The 16,673-nt window shown below is 40.9% G+C and overlaps 2 protein-coding genes across 3 annotated transcripts; both read right to left on the bottom strand.

Moving 5' to 3' along the window:
* Positions 1–5,114, bottom strand: LOC136678743 (hyaluronan and proteoglycan link protein 3-like). Of its 2 annotated transcripts, XM_066656868.1 has the most exons (6): positions 5,023–5,114; positions 4,132–4,268; positions 3,721–3,864; positions 2,302–2,670; positions 1,141–1,443; positions 1–294 (listed from the first exon to the last, which is right to left on the bottom strand). In XM_066656868.1, the coding sequence occupies exons 3-6, from the start codon at positions 3,836–3,838 to the stop codon at positions 11–13; spliced, it is 1,074 nt and encodes a 357-aa protein (XP_066512965.1). In that variant the 5' UTR covers positions 3,839–3,864; positions 4,132–4,268; positions 5,023–5,114; the 3' UTR covers positions 1–10. The 2 variants fall into 2 exon arrangements, with proteins under 2 accessions (XP_066512965.1, XP_066512966.1); XM_066656869.1 differs by lacking the exon at positions 4,132–4,268 and having other exon boundaries at positions 5,023–5,100.
* A 522-nt stretch (positions 5,115–5,636) lies between these two features.
* On the bottom strand, positions 5,637–16,314 carry LOC136678204 (lactadherin-like). Its single transcript, XM_066656157.1, has 10 exons — positions 16,156–16,314; positions 15,211–15,336; positions 14,373–14,504; positions 10,723–10,836; positions 10,324–10,505; positions 9,764–9,919; positions 9,509–9,653; positions 8,398–8,600; positions 7,883–8,038; positions 5,637–7,148 (listed from the first exon to the last, which is right to left on the bottom strand). Exons 1-10 carry the CDS (start codon positions 16,232–16,234, stop codon positions 7,005–7,007), a joined length of 1,437 nt encoding a protein of 478 aa, XP_066512254.1. The 5' UTR covers positions 16,235–16,314; the 3' UTR covers positions 5,637–7,004.
* Positions 16,315–16,673: the final 359 nt, after the last annotated feature.

The raw sequence follows: 16,673 nt of genomic DNA on the forward strand, positions 1-16,673 counted from the left end.
CGGTCAGCTATTACCTAGAGCTATAGCAGTACACCCCATGCTTGTGGTGTGGAGAGGGGAAGCCAAAGCTGCGGACACCTGGCTCCTGAGGACCACAGTTTTGTCGGGGGTTAGATATGGGGTAGCGCACACTCCCATCAGCCAGCCAGCCAGCATCACAGCGGTCAAGTCCCAGGAACCTCCATGCTGCATACATCTGACCCACTTTTGCTTTTTGACTACCATCCTCAAGACAGGCTTGGACCGCCTCTGTGAAATTCAGCTTCTCTGGATGCTGAAGGTAGTATACCTGGCCTGGAACAGGACAAAGTTTTTAATGGATTAGCCAGACAAAATATGGGCGGTAAAAGGTCATCACTTGTGCTTAGGTTTAGACTAATTACATTTTTACCCATCTTCTGAGCTTACATTACATCAACATGCAACAGTGGGTGAAGGGAAAATTCATTCATTCATTGTCATTAACCCCTTATCCAGTTCCGGTCTCTGAGCAGAGCCAGAATCACTGGGTGCAAGTCCTTCACAGGGCAACACATACTCACACACTCACACCTATGGACACTTCGCCAATCCACCTGTCAACATGTGTTTTTGGACTGTGATAGGAAACTGGAGCACCCAGAGGAAACCCACACAGACACAGGGAGAACACACCAAACTCCTCACAGACAGTCACCCGGAGTTGGACTCAAACCCACAGCCTCCAGGTCTCTGGAATTGTGTGACAGCGACACCTACCTGCTGCACCACCGTGAAGGCCCTGAAGGAATATTGTATATTTCAACGGAAGTGAATGAAAAAAGATTTAATTCCAAGTCAGTCCGAAGCATTTCTAATGGATGATTCATCATGAAATTTTCAAACAGTGTGAAGGACAGCTGCTGTGTTCAAATGATGGACATTGACTGGACATAGGACAGCGACTATTATATAAATAAGACACTATCACAAAAGGAAAATTTATCCTGAATGTGTCATTATAATGATATAATGATATGAAATCAGTAGAACATGTAGCATAATTAAAATAACACTTCTAATTAGTTTAGAGTTAAATCAGCGGGAAACACATTTCTACACTGTGTCTTGAAATGGCCGTCAAATACAATACAGTTCAAAGAAATAGAAGCACATTCTTACCTGTGATAGAGGAGGAGAAGCAGAATACATCAAATTTGTGGATGTGTTTGTGTCTGGTTCCATAGCTCCGGAGTCCAGGAGCAAGTCCTAGACCCCCGCAGGGCAACCGGGGCTGAGTAATAGGGTACTGCACTGTACCATCTGCCAGCCATCCAGCATTACACCAGTCCAGACCCTCCTGCCAAGCAGCGTACAGCTGCTCGAAGGTAGCTACTGCAGCGTCCTGCTCTTCACATGTCCGTTGTGCAGCCTGGAAACTCAGGTGATAACGACCGTTATGAGGCTGGTATGGGAACACCACACCTGAAACACAAGGATCAAATCAAAACCACTGACCAAAGCCACTGACCCTTTTCTTAGAGTTTCATTATTTCTGACCTGTAGCCTGTAGTGGGTCATATACATATTCATAAACTATAAAACCTCCCAAGGATATCCTTCCAACTGCCTGGACAGCTCCAATGCTGGATAAAGGTATACAGACAAGGACATGCATTTTGAACAAAATGATGGGGAGTATTTTGACTTTCCGCACCTGAATTACTTGAAACACATGTTTAAAAACAAAAACAAACATAATTTGCATATTTTGGTCATTTATTGACCTTAGGACTTGAGAATTTAAACTTGAAAATAAAGAATGTAAATTAGATGTCCATTAATAAATAAAGACACTGTATAATTACATTCAGGCACATTACATGTTTATATTCATTCATTATCTGTAAGCGCTTATCCAGTTCAGGGACGTGGTGGGTCCAGAGCCTACCTGGAATCATTGGGCGCAAGGCGGGAATACACCCTGGAGGGGGCGCCAGTCCTTCACAGGGCAACACACACACACACATTCACTCACACACTCACACCTACGGACACTTTTGAGTCGCCAATCCACCTACCAACGTGTGTTTTTGGACTGTGGGAGGAAACCGGAGCACCCGGAGGAAACCCACGCAGACACAGGGAGAACACACCAACTCCTCACAGACAGTCACCCGGGAGTCGAGCGGGAATTGAACCCACAACCTCCACGTCCCTGGAGCTGTGTGACTGCGACACTACCTGCCGCCCACGTTTATATTGAGTTTGTGAATATAAGTTATATGTAAAGGTTTCTGTGGGTAGAAAGGAAAGATAAAGGCTGTTCATAAGTGTCCACACCTCTGAGCTCCAGATCCACTGCTGCACTCTCGTCTTCCAACCCATCAATAACCTCACAGCGGTACTGTCCACTGTCATTCAGGGTCACATTTGTGATGACCAGTGAAATGTCTCCTGGAAAATTCTGCTGAAGGTACACTCTGTCTTTAAAATCTCCAAAGCTGCGGTGGCGGTGTCCAATAGTGACCAGGACATCAGACTCTCTATCCCCAGAGACAGGTAACCAGGCCCACTTGACCCGGACTCTGCGGGGGCTGTCGAGTGGGGGATCATACCAGAAGTGGCAGGACAAGGTCACATTGCTGCCCCCAACAGCAAACACTGAGAGTGACTGAGTCTCAACTTGCAGCTTCACTCCATTAAAATGAACTGCAGACAAAAAACAGGTGTTTGAATGAGGTTAACAAAGTGCTGAACCTATTTCTCCAATAAATCTTCATCATGATATGAAACAGCTTTCATACTGACAGCTAGGCCTTATTGTATCAGATACCTTAAACTATAACAAATCTTAAACATGGCTGACTTTATGGTGGGTGGGCTGGCTCTATCATAAACTTGTTCAATCAGTTTAAATAATACCTTCATATTCACATTGTAAAATACCTGACTGTGTTTTAAAAAATTAAACTGTTTTGGGTGTTAGGTTCCTCTTTTGTCTAAATGCCAGAATGTTTTAACTCTTGAAAAATCAAGTATGTTGTTATACCATTAAAGTAAAAATATATATAAAAAAATAAATAAAATAATAAATCTAATGTGAAAATGGTGCATTATATATTCAGCAGAGAACTGTGCACAACCCCCAACAACATTATTCACTGCTGTGTGACATTATTTTAAGATTTACTGTAGCTAGGGTGACCAGACGTCCTCTTTTACCCGGACATGTCCTCTTTTTTAGACTTAAAAAAATGTCCGGGCGGAATTTCACAAACGTCCGGGATTTTGTTTTTCTGGAGCTTACATAGAATTTCGAGAAGCGTTTCGTTCACAAACTAGTCCCGCCCTCCCCTACTCCGATTGGTTCGCTTGAGTGAGAAGGGGGCGTGGCGAAATAGCCTAAAATCTTCGGATTGGACGGTCTGCCTGTAGAGCTACCGTTATTGGTCGATAACCTCCTCTGTAAACATTTAATTGGTCAGTCTGCACGTCAGTAGTCCTTGTTTACGTCAGGCAAAGCTCATGTACCCACCCTCAGCTCGAGCAGCTATGCCGAAACGTAAATGTAAGTTCTCGCGAGAGCTCATCCGAGACGTGTCCTCTTTTTCACCATCTCAGATCTGGTCACCCTACTTTAGCATTAATAATTAAGCCAAATCAACCACAGTCTTCCATTTTGTGTTAAGGTATAAACCGATATCATTTTTATTCATAAACCATTTAATGAGTTCATACAGTGCATTCTCAGGTACCTACTTTCCCCATTGCCATTTCCGTTAAAAATGTCCTGGTAGGAAAATCCGTTGAAGGAACGTGAAGCTGCCGGTGTGGAATACAGCAGAACAAAGACCAGCAGGAGGCGCAGTTCATCCATTAGGGTCAGCTCACTGCGAAAAAGAGCTAAGAGTGTGGGAAGAGAATAAAAAAAAAGAAAAGAAATATATTCACAGTCAAAATTTCCAAAACATCCTCAAAAATTCAGTTATAATTTTAGTAAAAAAAAAATCAGTAGGCTAAATCTCAGTTTCCAGCTCTCACAACCATTATTTCCATTCCATTTTTATGTGAGTGTAGTGTAATGCAAATAGAACAATGTGCAGCTTCATTTTCCATAAATCATGAGAACGTGTCACTTAAGAACAATAACATGAAAACAGATTCACTGACCTCTGCTGAGCTATATTTACTTCAGAAGGCACCTGCAGTAGAAAATCACGCAAAGCATGAAGCTAAGAACTGTCCTCACACCGTCCCCAGTCTCTGATCCTGGAGTTAATCCCAGCACCAACACACCAGCTCCAACACTGAGAAGTGAGAGAATGAGAACGAGAGAGAGAGGAGTTCCACTACAGCTGACAACTGACCAGAGGAGGCTATTTGAACATGGAAGGAAAATGGGGGGAAAAAAAACTCTACAACCACAGGTCTTCAGAGGGAGATGGGAAATGTGGCCTCAATCTATTCATAATTTCATGAATCTTAATTTGTCAATAGGCAAATGCATACTATAAATACTGTGGACAACTATAGAGAGCTCTGTTATGTTAAGGTGCACCTATCCAGAACTGACCACTCAACATCAGCACCTGACTTCAGTAATGTTTATGAGGATACATGCAATCAAATCCTCTCAGAAATGTTCCAGAACATTGTTAATTCTTCCCAAAAAAGCAGGAGCTGTTACTTTTAATCACTATGAGCAAGTATCTGCAAATATTGTCTGCAAGGTGTCATTCTTTATCATAAATCTACTTTTAGAATGCACCATGTCCGTTTTATGTTAAAATAACCTTCAGAAACCAATTTAAAAGATGTTGGGTGAGGGGTTATTTTCTTTGGGTGGGGGTTTCTTCATATGTGAGATCATTATGTGGTCCATTCATCACTGTAGTCTAAACCATAACAGATGAGCTCATCAGCAAACAGCCTCAGAGAAAAAGACTCAGCCACGTCTCTGTTCACTGCACTTATCCACGAACATTAATCCATGAATGTTTTGGTATTTAGGTGCTCTGGACTATCAATATAATAAGCACATTTGGATTTTTTAAATCTTACCTGCCCCCTTTATCAATATAGTCCAAAGTCTGTGGTCCAAGTCTGAAGGCAGATGTAGAATAGCGTCCTCCACCAAGTGTCCCCTAGTGCATACTGAAGCACCTGGGCAGATAGAGATCTCAACCGAGTGGAAAAAAAGGGGCTGTTTTCATCAGCCGTCTGTTTTGAAGACCCTGTTGATCCCACCCCTCTCCAACCTCTGTCCTCAGACACACAGGGCCACTACGTATGTGTGTGTGTGTGTGTGTGTGTGTGTGTGTGTGTGCGCACGCGTGTGTGTGTGTGTGTGCACGCCTGCGCGTGTGTGGGGCAGATGAAAGCCCCAGCTTCAGGCAAGGAATGCTGCACTGGTGTGAATAGCAGGGAACTGCTGGAGGAGGCTGTAATTTGGGTAATAAAATGTAAACTGCAGACTGGTCTCTGGATGTGAATCTATAACGCATTTCATAGAAGACACTGAAAAATATAATTATTTTCATTGATTTCATTTAAAAATACATCAGACAGAAAGACAATGTGGTATTTGGTGCGGAGTTATATATTGTTCACATGGAAAATGTAAATCTATAGAATAATTAACTAACAGAAAGAGAAGCAAGAAGAGGAAAGGCATTCAATCATTTATTAATGATGATTCTGTTAAACAGAAACACAATGTATTTTACAAAAAGGTAAAAAAAAATCCACAAACATTCTACATTTCTGACTGAATTTGGTTGCTGAGACTGTCAAAATAAATAAAAAGAACAGAATGAAAAAAGAGAGAGAACGCGAACTGCAGTTTCAGTGTAACACTGGGACATTTTTGTGGTCTACCAGCTTGTAGCTGCTAAAATAATCTTTAATGTCTCCCTTTCTTTATCGTACTCTTTTCATAGGATTTAAATATTGATTTCTGTCAATTTATTGCACAAACCCTGACAATTTATAGGCTGATCACAAAATAACATGCTTCAAAAATGTCAAAACATGTTTTCCGCTTGGCTTCCTCTCTTCGAAATCTGAAGGTAAAAATAATCAGGCTGTGAGTCACTGGACACCATGAGTCACTGGACACGATGCTGATTACTGGGGGTCAGATTAGTATGTGCCTAGAGGCAGCATAAATGCAAAGCTTTGCTGCCTGAAACTCTGTATCTGGAGTAGAACACTACACTCTTAAACATAAAGGTGTCAGAAAAGGTTCCTTGTATGAAGCCACAGAAAAACTAATTTTTGTTCCCCAATAAACTTTTAAACGGAGGGATATTTTCCAAAGTTAAAAGGACATTCTCATAAAATAAGTCTTGAAATCTTACACAGAGATATTTCTTTTATATTAAATGAAACCTTTAAAAAAGTTTATTAAAAGTTCATCACTTGTCTGTAGGGAAATGTAAGCAGTTCTTTTATAGCACTGTGGTACTATTTATTCTTAAGTGTGTGTCAGTCCCTTGAGGACTGTCATTAACTTTATCCTAAGTCCTTCAGACTTGCACATCTCACTTTCAAATATCTCACTTTTAAAAACTATCCAATGTGGTCCTAATATGATTTTAAGACTGCAGTAGAGGGAAACCGTTCTTAGAAAAGTGTAAACATTGGGCGACCGAAACAACATCTGCAAATAAGCGTTGTATTATAGCTGTCACATGTGTCTTTCATTAGACAACATTTGAACTACTTCAGTTGTGGTGTAACTTAACAATGTCAACAACATAAAATACAAAATGTATAGAAAGTGCAAGCATAAATATTATAAGCGAATTAACAGCAGGAGCAGGAGCGCAGAAGGAAAGATACAATGACGTTCCAAGGCCTAATGCCATCCAGACTAGGCAAAGTCAGTAGAGTTTACTCTATAAGCTAAACCCAATCATTAACACAAAGACTGTGCTAGCACCTGGGGTACGCAGATCAGCAGCAGCCTGAGAAGCACGTTGGGGTTCAAACAGAGGAGCCAGACAGAGAGGTCAGACAGCCTCTGGTGTTCCTCAGCGTTACTAAGCATCACAGCCCAGGAGCTCCATCCTCAAGGTGATCCGTTCATGCCACTCCCAGGGCAGGAAGCGCACATACCGGGCAAAGAAGGGTGGCTCAAATAAGTTCTTTTTGTGAGTGTTGTTGTCAATGTTGCCTTGGAAAATCTGAGGCAGATAAATAAAGAAATGGCATTTGTCATATGATGAGCTTTTGGAGGGCGCAGTGATGGTATCACACACAACTTTTAGGTTAAACAACGCTGGTTCCATGAATACATTCCAACCCTGGGCACAATTTCGAATCTGTGAGCAGTCTATGTCCACAACAACAATCCATAAGGTGGAATTTTCAACTTAAGCTTTTATTCAGGGAACCCACAAGCTAAAGGCTCTTCAGACAGGAAACTGACCATGAGTTCAACAGAACACAATAACCATCTCACGACTGTCGCTGTGTGTCCAAGCCAGAGCTAAATGGGTAACTGAAGATTGATATACCACACAAAGAACCACTGGCATGGATGGGGCTGCTATAGTTATCGTGGCATTTTGAAAACAGAGCCAAATTCAAATCAGGAACATAACCGTAGCTAGCACTGAAGTCTTAAACACAAGATTGTAACCACTTATCCAGTTCAGTAGGTCTGGAGGCTACCCGGAATCACTGGGTGCAAGCCAGGAACACACCCTGGAGGAGACACACACTCACATATACACACTTTTGAGTCACCAATCCACCTACCAACACCAACGTGTTTTTGGACTGTGAGAGAAAACAGGAGCACCCAGAGGAAACCCACATGGACACTGAGAGAATACTCCAAACTCCTCTTAGACACCGTGCCGCCCCACTTCATGTATATTCAGGGTTATTTCAAATAAAAGGAACATTCACTGACCTTGTCTGTTTTGTTGTTGTCATCTTTAACAACTGTCCATGACTGGCCGTCATTACTGTAGGCAATTTGAAAGGCAGACACAAACTGCACAGTGCCAAAGTCTTTAGCTCCTTGAGTGATGATCCCTGTGATTCTTTTAGGCTTCTCCAAGTCCAGCTAGAGACCACAGGACAAATATATATCAAACATCTGGTTGGACCTAATCATATATCACAGGAATTCAAAGCAAGATTCACACGGTAATACTTCCAGGAAGTGGTTATAAAAGTAAATATCAATAATGCAATGCAAAATACAATATCAGTCTGATGCTAGCTTACTAAGATAAATAATTAAGAGAGCACAAACTATTAAAAGTGAGTGCAATAAATTGTTTTCCAAGCTGTGTTTGAAACTAATATCCACATTGGAATTCAGTAAACTAGTGCATTATTTGTTTGTCTTATGTTTAGGCAAAACCAGCAGTAATATTTCTCTACAGAAATGTTTTAAGGAACAAAAAAGATTTCTGTCACCTGAAGCCACTCAGAGCGGTTGTTGGTGGCTGCAGACCAGGCATTGGTCTTGCCTTGCTTGTCCAGGCGAGCATAATGGGGCAGCCATGTGAATGCATCTATGCCCCAGGTGCGGAAAGCACTGGAAGCTGATAGCTGGCCATCTGAGATAAGACGAGACTTCATACCCTGAGGCTCAACACAACCAACTGCACCGGAGTGCACTGTAAACAAACAGTTAAATGAAAAGGAAATGAGAGAGTTTGAAACACTCAGGGAATAACAGACCTAAAGCTAATAAGATGAACCAATGAGACAACATTAGTCTGCATGAGCGTAAGAAATACTACCTTAATAAATAGGGGGGGAAACAGGCAGTATGTTCTAATAATAACAATAATAATAATAATTAATTACACTTGTATAGCAACTTTCACATACCCAAGATGCCTTTCATGTGAAAGGGGACAAAAAGAGTAAAGCCTTAATTACATATGTAGTTACAAGATATATTACATTAATATAATTTATATATTTGAAATTCAGTAGTCACACAGCTCCAGGGGCCTGGAGGTTGTGGGTTCGATTCCCGTTCCGGGTGACTGTCTGTGAGGAGTGTGGTGTGTTCTCTCTGTGTCTGCGTGGGTTTCTTCCGGGTGACTGTCTGTGAGGAGTGTGGTGTGTTCTCTCTGTGTCTGCGTGGGTTTCCTCCAGGTGACTGTCTGTGAGGAGTGTGGTGTGTTCCCCCTGTGTCTGTGTGGGTTTCCTCCGGGTGACTGTCTGTGAGGAGTTGGTGTGTTCTCCCTGTGTCTGCGTGGGTTTCCTCCAGGTGACTGTCTGTGAGGAGTTGGTGTGTTCTCCCCGTGTCCGCGTGGGTTTCCTCCGGGTGAATGTCTGTGAGGAGTGTGGTGTGTACTTCCAGTGTCCGCGTGGGTTTCCTCCGAGTGCTCGGGTTTCCTACCACAGTCCAAAAACACACGTTGGTAGGTGGATTGACGACTCAAAAGTGTTCGTAGGTGTGAGTGTCTGAGTGAATGTGTATGTGTTTTTTTTTACACTCTTGGTTTGTGGAAGGCGCTATATAAATTGAGAGAAAATAAAAAGATTCTATTTCATATTTAAAGCACATTACCATTGAGCTCACAGCCAATGAGCTCCAGACGCAGAGTGCAGGCTTTGCGACACACCACAGGGATGATGCGGATGAACTGAGCCACAATCGGGGGGTCAAACAGGTTTGTCTTGGTGCTGTCATTATCAGTGTTCCCAACAAACACCTACAGTGACCAGCACATAGAAGAAAATAGACTGTGGACTAGGAGAAAATGAGGGGAAAAAAACCGAATCATCCTTCCATGTAATCATTCATAAAAATTAAGGTGGTCACCTTGTCTTTCCTCTGACCGTCACTTCGGTGCACTGTGTAGGATTTGCCATCGAAGCTGGATGCCACCTTAAAGGCTTTGATAAACTCAGCCATCCCCATGCGACTGGCTCCCTGAGTGATGATGCCAGTGAGACGCATCTTCTTCTGCAGGTCGATCTAAAATGTAGACAAGGTATTACAACATAAACATAAATCCTCATTCCGGTGTTTCAGTTTGGTGTTCTATAATTGTTGTAAAACCTGTTAAGGTACAGCAAATACATTGAACTGACATTTTCATGATATTAAAATATCTTGCACTCCAGCAGTAAACAATCTATAACTAACAAAAAATACCAGCCAAAAAGTGATGCCAAACTACTGAATTTAATAAAAAGTTATAGAAGTAAGATAATACCATGATAGCCTGGCATCTATTTTGCTACATGTTATGACCAGGCAGTACACGTCATTACTATACAGTGGTTGTTCTTGTTATTGTTTAGTGCTCTAGTTTTGCCAATAACCATGATATACTCAGAAAAGTACTCTCTATTAATACTCAGATACTTCTGACTAACCTCGATCCAGGGGTTTTTGTCATGGGGGGCTGAGCTCCAAGCATTGACCATGCCCTGGTTGTTGAGGCGTGCAAGTTCAGGACCCCAGCGCTGAAGCCCCAGAATGCCAAAGTCTACAGAAGAGGAAGAAATCTGGGATTCCACTATCCCCCCTGCCTCCATTCCTAACAAAGAGATACAGCCTGCCACAGACAGGTATAGATCAGTCTCAGTAATACACTGTGACAAATCACAAATCTTTTTTTGGTGTTTTTGTTTTTTAATGAACTATATATCATGTCATATCACTGTTTGGGTGCTTCAGAATAACGGCAATAACATGAATAAAAATACTACAAACCGATTAAAATTCATACAGATTATTAAAGGAATGTATTATTTTTAAAAACATATACTTACTTAGATGGCATTGCTTGCCTACATAAGGTGATGGACACTGGCAGGTGTAATCTCCATTCAGATCTCGACATTTGCCCCCATTCTTACAAGGCTGATTAGCACAGTCATTCACATCTATGAAGATTACACAAGACTCATTAAATTTCAAATAAATTCAGGTTTTCGACAGTTTATTTAGGGCTTAATCCAACAGGCATTATCAAGCAGTGTTAATGAAATACATACTTAACAACTCACAATACAGCACATTCATTCATTCATTCATTCATTATCTGTAACCCTTATCCAATTCAGGGTCGCGGTGGGTCCAGAGCCTACCTGGAATCATTGGGCGCAAGGCAGGAATACACCCTGGAGGGGGCGCCTGTCCATCACAGGGCAACGCAGACACACACACATTCACTCACACACTCACACCTACAGACACTTTTTTGAGTCGCCAATCCACCTACCAACGTGTGTTTTTTGGACTGTGGGAGGAAACTGGAGCACCCGGAGGAAACCCACGCAGACACGAGGAGAACACACCAACTCCTCACAGACAGTCACCCGGAGCGGGAATCGAACCCACAACCTCCAGGTCCCTGGAGCTGTGTGACTGCGACACCTACCTGCTGCGCCACCGTGCCGCCCCAATACAGCACATCATTTATTTAATTATGAATGTTTGTTTTTATTTTAATTTGTCAGCATATATTCCTAAGAAGATACAATCTGTAAATCATCAGCTGCAAAAATCATCAGCTGCAAATCAGTGATATTGGCTGTGATCTCTAGTTCTCAGTTATCAATAGTGGATTATTGACCTTGCTGCTATGAGGACTTAATAAAGGTATCAATGTGTGCGCTGAGTGAGTTAGACAGAAAGCAACACAATGCAGAGACTGTGTGCTTTTGCAGGTGCACTCATGTCCTTTAAAGGAGCTTTTGGGCTGTTTGTACAGTGGACACACTGTGTAAGTTTGGTGGAGTGGTTCGAAACCCCCCCAAAAATATCACAGTAGGCTGTAAAAGCAGCATGGCTGGGGGAAAGTAAAGTGTATCAGTGGCTCTCAATGGACATGGGGCTTTCAAACATTGTCTCGTTACTCTCAGCAGATGTTGTGGCACCTAATGACTGTTTTCAAACAGAAGGCACTGTAGGAATGTGGTGACGCACAAAAGAAAAGCCTGGGAATGCACAGGGCAGACAGAATCTCACTCAAGGGTCATGACCTAAGATAAAACCCTGGACAGACTCTGAAGATATCCAACACATGCAGAGGACAGGATGAGCAGGGTATTAAGATATCTCTGAAGAAGTTAACATTAGGTCTAGTGTGGCATTTACTGGTCAACATGTAGGTGACTAAATGTAAATTATAATGTAAAAGGTACTAATTTGTATTAAGCCAAAGTAATTTTAATACACAGATATAATTTGTTGACCTGTAGAGTTAAATTCACATTAGTTTGACTCATAAAAATGTTTTTTCAGTGATGATCAACTCAACACTGTATTTTTGTGACAGGAAAACCTTTTGCTAACTTTTGCTAAATTCAAATATAAACAATAGACATCCAAAGACTGTCGCTAAATTATTATACTACAATTAGAAAATGTCATATCACCACTTAATATCACTACTATATAGAAAGCTGAGTCAGAATGAAGGTTTATAACTCATAATGTCTGAATTATGAACTTCCCTTTAAACGTTCTTTTGTTATGCAGTACACCTTATTCACCACTTGGGGCAGACTATTGGTCTGCTAATATGCTAGCTAACGGATAAAAACGGGATGGTAAAAAAATAAGTCACTAAATGCTCTTTCACATTGGTTAGAATGTATCATGATTTCTGAACCTGCTCTTCTATTTTACTGATCCAGCTGTACTCTGCCTCCAACATGAGTATTTTCTAGTGCTTCACAGAAAGTTGTAAGAAGTCATAGTGAACCTTTTCCATCCAGATTTACCACTACTCTATCATTGCTGACATTATGAAAATGTAGAAAATGTGGCTTGCCCTTTAGACATTATCAACCCTAGTTTCTATCATGACAAATTAGTTATAATACAAAACTCAAAACATATATAAATACAATTACAGCATACATAATTTTTTTTAAAAATCTGAAGATTAATGAATTAAAAATATGTAATGCCCCACATTCATTCCACCCTGAACATGGCAGATTGTGTTTGCCACAAACATGGAACAGAAACACAAACAGAAGCCCAAACAAGACACAGCAAGACCATAATCTAAAAGCCAGACACTTTCGGATCAGCGCAGAGGGCAGTTATGGAGCACTGTTCTTTAAACTGCTAAGAGGATTGATGGAAACACAAAACAACTTGGCATCAAGCCTTCATCCTAGCCTCTCACATTCACTCAATCTGGGTCAGAGGTACTGCTAAACACTGCTAACATGAATAACAATGCAAACAAACAAAGCAGTAAACTTATTCCTGTGCCACTTGGGTATAGAGTTAAACATGGAGTCTCATTATGAAACAAAAATAATCTGAGAGCTCCGTCTGGTGTTCAGAAGAAAGAACACTTCATCCTAGCAGACAGGCCGTTAGGTTTTGTGGTTTTAGTTCAGTGTGACAACACTGTTTTTACACTTGGGCCCAGCAATTTTTAGCAAAAAAAAAAATTCAGAACTGCTTCTGAACAAAGCTTTACTTAAAGCAACTGAAGCTGCTGATTATGTCTGATCGAGAAACATTTAGGACAGCCAGGAACACCCAGACTGGGATCTACTAGACTACTTTAGTATAAACCCTCTTAAAGGTCGATTAGAGCTTGGCTAATTGCACCGAACGTGCCTCTGTGGTTGTTCCTTGCTGAGACTGAGCCATCACAAGACACATTAGGATGTGCTCCAAAACCTATCTTGTCTATAAATATATCTGACATGGCATATGCAGATCGCTCAGTGGTTTTACATCTCAGCAATTGAATAATACAGTGTGTAATTCCCTTTTAAAATGGCTGCACACCTTTTAAATCCTATCCACACTGGAAATTATTATAAACAGGCAGCAACAAGCCAGGACTGGGTAATCATAACAAAGCCTATTTAAAACTCCCTGTAGTTATAGTCTTCCCTAACCACAAGTGTACCCTCTACATCCTGGGTGTGGCTGTATGTGTATGATTAAGGCTATGACTCCACATGGGCAGCTGAATATCTCAATCTGACACTACACAAGTAAAGAGCTGAAAAAGCAAAAATAAAAGATTCATGGTTTGAGTGACTGGCTTTATTCCTTCTCCTCCACGGTAGTGGAAATGCCCCACTTGTAAATCTCATGGAAAATACTGTGTCATGAGAGAAATGCTGATTTTAGCAGTGTGCCCTAAATACTGAGTTCTGAGCCCCTTCTGAGACATGACACCATTCTTTAACACAGACGGCATAAGAGATAACACAAGTGTCACTTCAAATGATTAAGGACATGAATTAGCAATAAGCTTCAGGATATTTTAAAAGGAAACTAGACCTTTCTATTTTCGTTCTGTTTCATCTACATTTCACTTTTCTTTAGTGCTGCCCTCACAGGGCAAACGTTTTAAAAATTCTGGTCCCAACTGGAAAGACAAGAACACATAGAAACACAGGTGTAATGTTATAATCACAAGTAGTGCAGTACTCACTGATATGGCAGTGGGTGCCCTCAAAGCCAGGAGCACACTTACAGACGTAGCCATTAAAAACATCTCCTCGTCTGGAGCTTGAGATCATCTCACATTCGCCATCGTTTTTACAAGGGTTGGGGCTACATGGACCTGACAGAGCAATTCATACAGGCAAGCGTTTAAAACCAGGGTCTTCTCCACTGTCTAGAATGTTATTCATATTGTATACTGTAATAATTAATAATGTAAACTTATTTAAAAGTATGTAATAACTCATACTCAAATGCATTATATAAACACAAATAACAAATTCATTTTACAATGAGGTGTCTGGGTGTCTGATGATAATAAGGTCTTAAGGTTTCTTTTGGTGTCATTTTAAAAGAAGCATAAAAGAAACATTAATTCATTCATTCATTCATTATCTGTAATCCAGTTCAGGGTCGTGGTGGGTCCAGAGCCTACCTGGAATCATTGGGCGCAAGACAGGAACACACCCTGGAGGGGGCGCCAGTCCTTCACAGGGCAACACACACTCACACATTCACTCACACCTACGGACATTTTTGAGTCGCCAATCCACCTACCAATGTGTGTTTTGGGACTGTGGGGGGTAATGTCAGCCTTACAAAGCTAACTTATTCATTCAGCTAATTCAGCTAGCTTAACAAGTTCTGTTTTAACTCAGGTTTGGATACTCATTGGCTGGATTCCAAAGGTCTCCATACTAAGAGTGCATTGCTTGAAATAATAACTTCAAATGTTAGATTCAATGTCTAAGAGATCCACTGAATCCATCAGATATAATTTAACGATGAACTCTTCACTAATCACATGAACATCACAAGACTGTTACCATTTTCTGTGGCATTGCAGGTGTTTCCTGCAAAACCTTCTGCACAGATGCAGATGAAGGGTTCCTCTCCCACACCAGTCACACATGTGCCTCCGTTATGGCACACATTCTCCTTGCAGTACTCTCCTATGAGGCACAGAAAAGGTAAACAAGGATTCCACTAATTCCAGGGTTGATGCAGGTCCAGGCCAGTCATTTGAATCATGTTAGGCTTGGGTTTGACTGGTCCTGCATATTAATTTTGTGAGATAAAGAGAGACAAACAGGAGGGGAATGCTTTTCACACTGCTCAATTGAAGTGGCACACAGGACAGTACAAAGGGGTCTGAGCCGTGAGCCGCATGGTCAATGGGACTGTTGCATTCGAAAACGCTGACAATGAACACAGGCACTAAACAATTGCTGTAAAAATGTACAAACAATGACCAAGAATAGGAGACGCTTTTGCATTATGGTCACTTTTTACTCTCGCAGCATTGTAAGGTAAAACAGGCTCTGAACAATAAACCATTCTAAATTATTTTGATTATATCTCACAACTTGAATTATACAATACAGGGGGAATGCAGTGGAGTTCCCCTTTAAGTGTGTACATATAAAAGCTTAAAGATGAACAAGATGTACAGAACTGGTCTGAAAATTTAGAAAGGATTTGCTGAGGATATTATACTTCTGAGCTAATAACATTAACAATAACAGTACAGAGAAGGTCACAGGTTCTAGTGTTGCAAGGGCAGAAAGTTATAATTGAATATTAGTGTTAATTGAATTTATAAAAGTACTCAAAGAAACAGAAAGAAATTGAGCAGAACAACATGTTAAATTAATGATTACCAGACATATCTTTTTAAACAGTTATGAAGAAAGAATGTATTACCTGACAGACTGTAAACTAACAGATGGACCATAAAATCAAACTCTTTTATAGCCTATGAAATCACTTACCATTTACACCGGCAACACAGCAGATGATTAAACAGGCGAGGACGAAAGCAGAGGAGCGATGGACACTTCTGAACCTCATTCTGCTTCACTGTTACTGACAGTTTCTTTCCACTCAAACGTCTTAATGTTCAGTTGTCCAGGATTTCTGACGTCAGAGCGGCTCCTTCTGCTCAGACTCTTTTCTACTGTTGAATAATATGTCCCATGAAACAAGTTCGAATCCAGAACTTTCAGAGTCGACTCCAATTCTGAATCTGATATCAAGAATCGATTCGATAATCCAAGACTATTCTGTGGAAATAATATATAATATAAAGAAATGGATCTGGTTAAAACAATACAACTTTTATATTAATTACGTATGTCACTATCAACACTGATGATAAATAATAATTTATCTTTATTGATATTAGATCCTCGCAAGGAAGATTGAATGGTGTTTCCGCCGTTATTATGTGCCTTTAGTGCCCCTCTGATACTCAACGCACATTATATTTTGAAAAAGACTAATATTCCTC

The sequence above is a fragment of the Hoplias malabaricus genome, chromosome Y, assembly GCF_029633855.1.
Source record: "Hoplias malabaricus isolate fHopMal1 chromosome Y, fHopMal1.hap1, whole genome shotgun sequence".
Lineage (NCBI taxonomy): Eukaryota > Metazoa > Chordata > Actinopteri > Characiformes > Erythrinidae > Hoplias > Hoplias malabaricus.